Source organism: Paralichthys olivaceus, chromosome 6 (genome assembly GCF_024713975.1).
Source record: "Paralichthys olivaceus isolate ysfri-2021 chromosome 6, ASM2471397v2, whole genome shotgun sequence".
NCBI lineage: Eukaryota > Metazoa > Chordata > Actinopteri > Pleuronectiformes > Paralichthyidae > Paralichthys > Paralichthys olivaceus.
This window is the reverse complement of record NC_091098.1, coordinates 11348786-11359962: the sequence shown is the minus strand read 5'-3', so window position 1 is coordinate 11359962 and position 11177 is coordinate 11348786. Positions and strand designations below refer to the sequence as shown.

The 11177-nt window shown below is 39.1% G+C and overlaps 1 protein-coding gene across 1 annotated transcript; it reads right to left on the bottom strand.

The window, feature by feature from the left end:
- Positions 1-95: 95 nt before the first annotated feature.
- Positions 96-10827, bottom strand: emc1 (ER membrane protein complex subunit 1). Its single transcript, XM_020089181.2, has 22 exons — positions 10652-10827; positions 10052-10179; positions 9876-9941; positions 9709-9802; positions 9490-9618; positions 9097-9223; positions 8710-8859; positions 8343-8510; positions 7929-8000; positions 7573-7671; positions 7333-7429; positions 6591-6707; positions 5586-5785; positions 4890-5039; positions 4427-4588; positions 4009-4128; positions 3434-3571; positions 2333-2506; positions 1881-2091; positions 1646-1730; positions 1424-1553; positions 96-1302 (listed from the first exon to the last, which is right to left on the bottom strand). Exons 1-22 carry the CDS (start codon positions 10804-10806, stop codon positions 1123-1125), a joined length of 2952 nt encoding a protein of 983 aa, XP_019944740.2. The 5' UTR covers positions 10807-10827; the 3' UTR covers positions 96-1122.
- Positions 10828-11177: the final 350 nt, after the last annotated feature.

The window sequence follows — 11177 nt, the reverse complement described above, 5'->3', positions numbered from 1 at the left end:
AGATATGTTTCCTGATCCTAGCTTACTACATGTTTACTTATATAATGTCAAACCTTAATCGAACTCTTCTCTTTTGTAAAAAAAAAAACATTAACTGGAGATCTGAAACTAATTTTAATGGAGCATCAACAACAGCAGATTGAACACTGCTCAGAAACATGAGCTGGTGGATGACTGATACACATAACATTCAATAAAATTTACTGTCGATCATTTTCCTTTATCAGCCACGTGATGGTGTAGACAGTGTGACATTTTTTGTCACCATCTTTGGTGGGAGTGTCTTCAGGAGAAATAATATAATATTCACAGTTCATTTGCCATCAAAACAAAGGGCATTAAGATATCTCAGCAGGCCAAAGGTATAAACCATATAACTATGGCATTGAACCAAATCATGCTCACGTGTTGCACGCCTTCTTTTACCTGATCTCAACATTTATTATCACTCTCCATTAGAGCTGTCTAACAAAGCAGAAACATGACAAAACAAATTTGGGGAAAAAATTCATCATTGCTAAACTGTCTGATGTTTACATATGTTCACAACAGGAGACGGGTTCCCTTCTCCTGCACTAAAGTTCAGCTGAGTCCTCTGCCTCCGAGAAAAAGGCAGTGTCTATATTCTCCAGGTCCAAGTTAGGGGAAAAACAGCATTGTAAAAAAACAGCCACCTGTTCTGTTTTTTTTTCAGCCTATTCATTGTTAATAAATTCATCTAAAAAAGGTTTTGTCCCATCTTGGTCCCGGAGAATTTAAACACAAAAAAAATCAGTGTTGGACTTTCCATGATTTAATAGATCCAACAATGTTGCATTCATTTGTAATTAGTTAGGTGTTAAAAAATGTCATCAAATCGACATGGCACAAAAACGATTATTCTATTATGAAATTATTCCTTGTGGTTGCAAAATAAGTTAAAAAATAAACACATAAAACATTTTCTAACCCCTCTCGTCACCCCCACCCTGCCGTCCCCTCACCCCTGCAGTTGCTTATGGGCCTTATTGAACTTGGACCTTGGTTCTTCTACAGGCACGGCCTGAGCTACCTCATCTCCTTGGGCTGAGGTCCTCTGTGCAGCCTCTGGGCTTGTCAGAGATGAGACTTTTGACGGTCACTTTACCGCCAGGCCCGGTTGAGCAGTTTGACTTCGGCCAGGCGTTTGCTGATCATGGTGGCGAAGAAAAGAGCGAAGAGCACGCTGCTGATCAACATGTAGTCGTAGTCGTCTTTTAGCACGTCAAACTGCTTCGAGGGATAAACACGTGTCTGATAGATGTCGAGACCATATGCCACCACCTGCGAGGATAAAAGTAACAGTCTGACTTTTGTTTGATTTAACATGAGAGAACACTTTGTTACAAAAATCTTTGTAATCTACATCTACTATGTTTCCTTGGTATTGTGATGGCAGACTCACCAGGCAGGTCGACTCAAGCCCAGAGGGGGCAGTGTGAATTCCTCGCACTCTTGACACAGTCTGATTGTAGTTGATGAACCACTCAGTACGGATCAGCAACTCTGGTGCGTACGGTATCAGATTCTCTTCTCTGGAGATCAATTGAAAAGGTTAGGCAGGTAGAGATGAAAAAAATAAAAACCTTTAAAAATGTTTTAAACCGAATCTGTCTCAAGGACTTACCGGATTTGCTCAGACACTATTTCTGGCCTACGAGGGTCAAGGAACATCTTGGGTAATGACAAAATCCCTCCAGATGGCAAACCAACTGTGAGATAGCAAAGAAACATTAAAAAAGCCAATGAGACAAAAAAAAAATACTTTTCTGTTGATGAGAAAAGGCAAGTTATCCTAACAACTGTATCTAACTGGGAAAGAAAATGTGTGGTAAACAGGAAAACATGTCACTGAAACATACTGAGCAGATGTCGGCTGGTGATGCCCTTTTCAGTCAGAGTGGCCTCCATGGTAGAAATGGAGGAGGGGAAAATGTAAGACTGCTGAAGTACTTGAGGAGCATGTGGTCGATCCAGTGAGCTGAACACGGTGCTGTTGTACAGCTCCATTCCTTCATACAGCTCAATTACAGAGAACTCGTTCCTGCGAGACTTGGTGCTCCAGTATTCGTACTGTGGAGTCAGGGGAGACGTTCAGAGGTCAGATAACAAGACTACTGGAGGCTTTGCCTGTGTTTCAACTCTTTCTGTTGAATATGTCTAATTACAATGTGGGTGCTTAGTCATTTTTATACATCTGCCATGAGCAAACACCACATTCTTACTGTAACCAAGCAACGTAACAGATCTTTATTTCTCATCTTTATTTCTGCCAATAAGAGGGTCAGAGACTACAGCCGTCACTGATACTTACCACCACCCAGTTTTCAGAGTGTACAACATGCACTGGTCCTTTGGCCTTTCTCTGAACAGCCTGGTGGAAGATGCGACCAGTGACGCCATCGATCAACATGATCTCGACAAAGCTGCGCTCCTGATGCAAGTCTGTGCTCTCAGTTACCACTGCCAGGAGATTGGGATTCAAGTACTATAAAAGAAAAATATATAAATTGAAAATTGTATAAAAAAATACTTAGTGAAATACTTTTAGCCAAAGGTATCTATCATAAAGATAAATATAAACAGGTTTCTGATGTAAAATGGTATTTGTTTACATCTAGGGAAAAAAAACATTTTAATGACCAATTAATTTTAAAAAACACAGGTCCTACTATATAATCAAATGGGCTTCTTGGCTGTATCGGATGAGGATGAATTATTTTGCAGTTACACCTTTGATGTCTCAAAAGATCATGAATAAAAATATAAATAGCAAATATCTTTTCATCACTGTCCTAAATACGTCCTTGTTTGCCAAATACATCTGTGTGACAAGTTAATCAACACAGGACCTGATGTTCCTGATTGCTATGGGACAATAACTGATGATGTTAGGTGAACCTCAGGACAAAATATTTTTTTGCCCACAACTACTGACAAAGCTCTAAGAGTAGATAGGACACCAGTATGATGTTTGATCTATCCCATACCTTTGTATTGTGAGATTGTATCAACAGATATTCAGACAGACTTTTGGTGTTTGTGTTGTTATTGTAAATTTTAGGCATGTACATGTAAGTGTGTCTGATGATAAGAGAAGGCATAGAATGATTCATATAATATGTCACAAAGACTATAAACAAGAACTATAACACAGAGTGCTTGAGTCTGAGAAAAAAACTGTGTTGTTTCTTATTCCAAGTCAGTGGGAGAGAGTCAACATGATTCACTAGGGAAACAGAGACGTGACGTTCAGTGCTTCTCGGAATGACGAGTTCTCCGTTTACATCAGAAAACAGGGAGTGACTGTCTTTGTGACTGAGGTGGGAAAGATGAGGCAGCGCACTGACCCAATCCAGCACAACACTCTTTCCACACCACAGTGTTAGTCAAGGTTTAGGTGAATTTATTGTACCTTATACAGGACGCTACGGTCTCCCATTACTCTGCCCTGGGAGTGCACATGCTCATTGGGCCTCTTCCCTTTGATAGAGACGATCCTCTGCACCTCGGTTGGAACGAAGACCTCCCAGATCAGTTCAGTGGACAAATCCTGAAAACGAAAAATGTTTTTCCATTCAGTCGTGCTTTTTCTAACTATCGTTTTGTGGCACCTCAGTGTGAACAGGCACAATGAACGCTCAGGATATAATTGTTATTCTCAGAATATTTTACACATTATTGAACACATCCTCTTGCTAGTCACACGTAAAGGGGTTGTATTGATTTCCTTGATTCCAAGTAAATTAAATTGACACCCTTCAATTACATTGTCATGTAAAATATATTCTACTATTTTGATCTTTTTTCCATTACTGAAATATGGAGGAAAATGATCACATCAGTTAAAAACAATTAAGATATTGCAACCATTGTCATCAGCTTTGGCAACAATCTGCCACCTGCTGGTGGCTAAAGCTTGTCCAAACCTCTTTGAGGCTTGATGTGCAAAGAACCTTGAAATAATGCAGCAAAGATTTGTTGACTTGCCGTTCGTAGCCTGTAACCAGAAAGTCTTCCCTGACTGGAGTCAACAAGGTAAAAGAATATGGATGAGGCCATGTCCTGGAGCTGCTGCAGTACATTCTTTGTCGAAGGAAAGGCAGACACCTGAGGGAAAACCAATATGATAAATACACTTTTTAGAAGCTATTTCTCGATAGACAATATCACTCACCCAGTACACTCACTATAATTAAATTCTATATTTTAGCTATATTCTATCATAAAATGTAGACAGAAAGAATGCAGCTAAGAAGAACAAAAGAAAGTAATAATTATAATAATACAGTGGATTTATATAGCACTTTTCGAAGTTCTCAAAGACCCTGATGGCTTGAAGACATACCCTACAGTACATTTAATAGTTCATTTATGATGTTGATCTGGTTTACAGTTTGGCACTGACCTTGTACTGGTCATCAACCAGCAGTAAAACCTTTGCATAATCCTGGTCCATGAGCGGCAGAATGAGAGACTGAAGTATTGGCTGAGGCAGAGTGGGTGGAGTGATGTGACTCTTCTTTCCAAAGATGGGGTTAAATACATGAAATGTTGCCAGCCCTGTGTCCTGATGAAAAAAGAACAGAGCAACAATTATAAGAAGTGATTAAATAGATTTACACTGCTTCTAAAGTTACTCGGTTTAAACCAAGTATTTTCATGTAGGTGCTGGTAACTGCAGGGGGAAAAAAGTACTGAGATTTGACTGTGTTTATAAAGACAAGATGAGTAACAACGCTTTTGAAACTCGCCACTCTTTGTGACTCACAAAACTTGTGATTTCACAGTACAGTCATTGGCTTTGCTAATGGTTACTCTGACCACAAAATAATGAAATGTAATTCTTAAGAAGCCTTGCTATTAAATACCTTGTCTTTGATGAGCAGTGTGCACTGTGGGGGATGAGGAAAGTGAGCAGTGGTCCGCTGCACCATTAGTTTAAAGGCGGCATTGGGGGGGATGTTGTCCAGGTAGTGCCTCCATAAAATACTGCCAGTCTTGCTGTCAATCCCAAAGAGCTGAACAGAAAAGAAGCAGAGGATGAAATGAAGAGGGAAAAGTGAGTTTCACAGAGATCTGGTAGACTCAAGTTATTGGGGTGTAATTTGGGTCTGGCTGATAAAATAGACACAATCTGAAACAATGCAAAACAAATACAAGGTTAAATATAGAATATGTAACTCTGACGTAGTTTGATGACGTTGTCAAGCAGTGTGAGATGATCGCTAATGAAACATGAGCAAAACCTCTCTATAAGCAAATCATGTTTATAGATGAGGCCGTGCATTGGAGTCTTCTCGTGTTACATAATAAACAGAGAATAATCACGATCCATAATGAGTGACCAATAAAAACATTGGAAGGAAAATACAGCTGACTGGCTGGCTTGTTTGTCCTTCTTCATGTGCCCCGGTAATTATAGCAGAGAAGCCACTGGTGAAGTTGATATGATGTAATTTAAAGGTGAACAATATTAAAACTTGATTTATCTGGTTTGAACATTGTTGGAAAGTTTTGAAAAAAGGTCAAGTTGTTTTAAAAAACAGAAGATTTTAGTTTCTTACTTTCCCAGATGCAGTAACCATAACCATCATCTTCTGCAGGTTGAACTCATCTCTTGAGAGGTTCTCGATGGTCACATCATTTTTAACCTGACTGCGAGGCTTCCGCGCGTCATAGAACAGCTTCCAGAGGTGGGTTACCCAGGCCTGCAGCAAGATGAACTGAGAGGAGAGCCTCTTCAGCACCATGGACAACAATCCATCTAGTCAAAAAACAGCAAGGGCAAACAAGCTGCTAAATGACTCTCAGTGGATTCACATCACATTATGGGAACAATTTCAAGAACACAATTTAGTAGATCTGTGTTGTGGAGGACATATTGTCATTGCAAGCAAATCACAGGTGCACATCACAAAATTAAAAGGCTCTATTGATCACTGATGACTGTATAAATCTCAAATACAGTAAAATAAAAGGCTGCAGAATATTGTTTGAATCATTAATTAAATAGTGAATTAAACAGAGGAGGTGCAAATTGACATACACAATCTGCAGGAGTATAATACAAGACTAATCCTAAAAGTGAAATCAAGTGTTGATTAGGGTTGACATAGAGAAAGGATAGAGCAGGACACCCTAAACTTAGGAATCGAAATAAGAGTTACTGAATAGGAGCAGATAAGTATGTTACCTTGAATGGCTGAATCCAAACGCAGCAATAAAAACAGGACAAAGCAGAAGAAGGTGAAGCCAATAGCAACCAAGTGATTCATTGTCTCATCATACTCAAGAATTGTTTTTTGAACTGGCTATCGGCCTAAAGCAACAGAACAAATCATGACAAAACTAAATTTGGGCAGCTGAAGTGAGGATCAGGTAAAAGCAACAATTCACAGATTTAGGTTTAACTATCAATTCAAAATCATAAATATCAAAATAATGAAACAAGCAGGAGAATTTGAAATAGCAGATGAAATACTCAGTACTAATCTACAGCAGGGATCAGCTGTTAATGATGGAACCTCTGGAGTAAAATATAAAGGAGGAATTTTGGTTTTGACATTTACCGGCCTTTTTACCGAACTCTCCCTCGAGCTCTGCCTGCGTTCCTGTGAGGGGCAGATCCACCATTTCCATTGTCACCACATCTGACAGTGCCTCTTCTCTTATCCATATTACACGCCCTGGAAAACAAGACTCATTATTGTTCTGTACTTGTTCCACTTTCCACACCCTGTGACAGTATGCAGTTTATGCTGACGCTTTCTGTGAATTATGACATGACCCATTTTTTTCCTCCTCACGTCTGTGGAGGCGGCCAGGTTTGTGTGTGTATTATGAAATCTAACAACATGCCCGACCACTCACTTGCCAGACACTGGCCTGACAGTATTAACAGTGTTTAAGAGATGAAAATATTCCACAATGATATGACAAGGCAAAGCAAGACTCAGTCATCTCTTTGAATTTTAGAAAAATGTACTTAACAGTAATCACCATGAGAGAACAACTCTTCACAGAAATCAAAAGTTTCAACTATTTGTGATACCAACAAACCACAAGTAGAAAAATATAACGCCCAGACTTTAGCATAGTTGTGGGGTCTGGTCAAACTACATCCCTGGAAAAATTCAGTCTGCATATCTATTTTTTTACTAAGAGTATGTCAAAAATGTTTTGCTTTACTTTAGCGCCTCTCAGTGGTAGAATAAAAACTAGCACTGTTGCAGGCAGAATAACCAATACTTCAGATGACAGACAGATAACTATTTCCAATACTGATAAAGCTGCTTGTTCTACCATCCATACCTGGCTGTTGTACGAAAGTGAGTGTGTGGTCCTCTGTCTGCACCATGACCCTGTAGCCAACTGAGTCATCTTTCTTGAGAAATGCCTGCACATAAAGCTGGAAGACAGAATGGAAACTATGTAAAGTGCAAACCCATTGGTAACACCATGAAGCTTATTCCAAAAGTAAATATTTTTTGACTTTGTATAAAAGCCATGGTTGCATGACGAGCCACAGACTCTGGAACAAACCAGACATACCTTCTCTGGTTTCCCACCATCAGGATCCAAATTAAAAATCACTGTTGTGTCTAGAAGTCTGCGTCCTGTTTCTGCACTGAAGAGGTTAAGACTGCAAGCCTATAGGGAATAACCAGATAGTTATATCTTTGACAAAGGTTCAAAAAGAAATTGATAATTTGATTTGATTTTGATGTGATCATTTTAACATTCTCAACAGCTTAACAACCATGGAAAGATTCTGCACTTTAGTGCAACACCTTTGATTTCTAAATCAATCTCCTATGTCAGTCATGTATCAAGCACAAGCAGGAACAAATAAGACTGGACTAAACCACACATAACAAATCTGAATGTATGGTTTCTCATTAACTCACAGTTTTATTCTTGGGTGACATGACAGCAGCAACAGTCTTCTCTCCAGTGGTAGTAAATGAAACCAGCATTGCCTATAAGACAAGAGTAATTAAATTAAATGCGTCATCAAACATTTACACAAACTTTCTCTTAAACTAACAACTGCAATATCACAGAATGGCACATTGCGATATACGCTTTATGGAAATCTTCTAAGTATAAGGACATATTTATTATTAAGACATATTTAGAACATAAGAAAACAATGTGAACTTTTTATATTTGGGGTATTTTTAACATTAAGACAATCATAACTTACAGTATAAACACACACTCTTGAAAAGAAAATATTAGAAAAAATAAGTAATTTGTTTTTTTAATATCAGAATCTCATGTATGAAATGTAAGTGCAGTGTAGGGGAACGGTTACGTACTGGCTTAAAATCCCTCAGCGTAACTATCTGACCATTGTTGAGCTGAAGGAGCAGGTGGTGTTCAGGTCCGAGCTGGAGGAAGAACTCTGACAGTGGTGGACGAGCTGGGTTGGGCTGAGTGGACACAAGTGCTGGATGGAATCCAGGGGCAGCTTCAAGTCCCAGTGTCTAGAGGAAAAAAATTCAAGAAGAGACAGAGATTGACAGAGATATTGAGGAGATGTATGGAGACAGTTTAATTATTTTGGAAGGAAAATGCAGAAAAAAGAGAGGGTTGGAGAAAACAAGCAAACAAAAGCAGTAGACACATCTTTGCTTTATTGAGTGGAAAAGTTTTAATTTATTTTTGTTATATTTCAGTGGGCACCTGCAGGGGGATCTGGGTCATCTGTGATTGTACATGTAAGTCAAGCATGTACAAGGACACAGTTGCAGAGTCCACACATGTCAACATCCCCTGGCCAACCACTGCACAGCTGGCCTGTATGTTGGACAGCCATGGAGCTTCAACTGAGATCTGTAAACAACACAAGCAGAGACGTGACAAACATGGAATTTTAATCATACAAAGTTTTATCATTATTTTATGTATTCAAAATTATGTTTCCATTTTATTTAAGTAACTAAGTATCAAAGTAGTTATATTCTACAAATGTATTAAGATTTGACATTGGCAGGATAAAACAACAGCCTAGAAGGTTTTAGCACATAGAGAACACTTGTACTATGTATGGCTACAATAAATAAGGATTACCTGTTTGATAATCTCTCCATCTTCCACACTGTAAGCAACAATAGTAATGTGGGAATGGGAAACGATTCCCAGTGCATAAACTTCACCATTTCCACCAGAATACACAGCCTGGTAATCCACGGTTTCACTGTTGAGATTAAAGTCAGACAGATGCACAATGTTATAATGACAACCTTCGTTATTACGCTTCTACAAATCCAATTTTTACTTAAATCTAAAATTTTGGATTTGTCACTTAAATGTGAGCATAACTCAGAAATGTAAAAAAAAAAAGTATAATCAGCTTTTTAATGGAAATACATTCAATATTGCTATGAATACAGCAATGAACTAATATTTAAAGTGCACAGACAACATCAGGGCTTAAATTTTGGCATAAATATGATTATTTACCTTTCAGGAAGATTCTCTATCCATTTTTGATGGCCATTGAAGAGGTAATGGAAAGAGATGGCAGTTTTCTTCAAGACAGCCACATGTTTCACTGTGTCATGTTGTCCAACTAAACACGCTGACTGGAAACTAAAAAGACAACAAGACTTCTTAATGCCTGATCAAAATAAAGGCAATTATTGTATATTCTCAGTCACTGCCAATCAAAGCGGTAGTCACCTGCCAGAGTCAAGCACAACCTCCCAATTCAAACCACCGACATCTATGTCCCAGGAGCGCAGCAGACGGCCGTTGCCTACGACCAGCACCGCATCTAAGGAAACAACTCAATGAGTTATCTGCTCCCAATAGAGGAACTAAGAGCTCAACTCGGTGACAACATTTACCTTGTCCATGCTGCAGGTAAGCGTCAATGTTTCCCTCTGGCCCTGTCTTATCCACATGTCGCCAAACTGCGACAAACATTGAAAAGCAGCAGTTTAAAACAATTGATATCATTGTTATTATTACGTAATTGGCCCAATAGGACTGTCTTTTTCAGAGGGATTAACAAAATACTCACATATTTCTCCAGTCCTGGTGTTGAGTGCAGCAAAGACGTTGTTCTCTGTTGCCAGAATGACTTTTTTGGACGACTGCACGTGTGTGTCGTAGTGGGAAAAACGAACTTTGCCTACATACTGTTGCCTCCTGTGAATCACAATGGAAAGATTATGTCAGAGGGTGATGAAGCTTCTTTATATTTATGAATAAAACCAATGCTTGTATCAGCACAGGGACCGAACACCAGTGTCACTATGACAGCTGAAATGGAAATAAATAGAAAATATTGGTGGACAGTGAACTGGTAATTATCAGTTCGATTACAATGAATCCAAATGCTGAGAGATTTATTCAGATTGTTCTCATTGACTTAAAGAGGCCTTTGATTTCCTACAAGCAAGCAGCACCCGAGGAAAGCTAGTTCATACAATCTTTGTATTTAATTGTGTTTTTGTTTTATTTAAGTATTTATTTTTGGCCTGTTCTCTCACACAAAGTCCAGCAATAGCACACCGGGTCGCAGCTAATGGCTGTGACAGGTGTTAGCATTCTCATCCCCACATTAAAACATGGCTCTAAACAACACACGGATGCGGCTCCTTCTCCACATTCATCTTACCAGTCAAATTTCCCCACTTGATCCTCAAACACGGCCTCGACGGTGCTGCACAAAATAACACATTTCAGCCACAACGAAATTAGCTTCTCCATTGCAGCAGTAGCTTTGACTTGCTCTTCATGGGAAGGAGGAAGTCGGAAGTCGACGAGCCTCATTTTTGTCTGGTGAGCGAGAGGTGCTGCCCCCTTCAGGCAAGCAAGGCACATAGCTCCATAATACATTGTTAGGTACAACAGTACATTCTACCTCCATGAGTGTTATAATGTACAAATTCTATTAAACAAATAGATGAATAAATATTAAATCCTCAGATGTTAAGCTACACCATACACTGTCATTAAAATGTCTTCAGTAAACACATGCAGGTCCAGTTGCCTGTCATGTCCCTGTGAAGGTTGTTTGCAGACAGTGGGTTTGCCACACAGGTTGGGTTGCATGGAGGTACTCTGATATAAGTTACTTCATATCCATAGTGAGTGCCATTCTAGTTATATATCTGACCATTTATGATTCATGAGGCATGCAG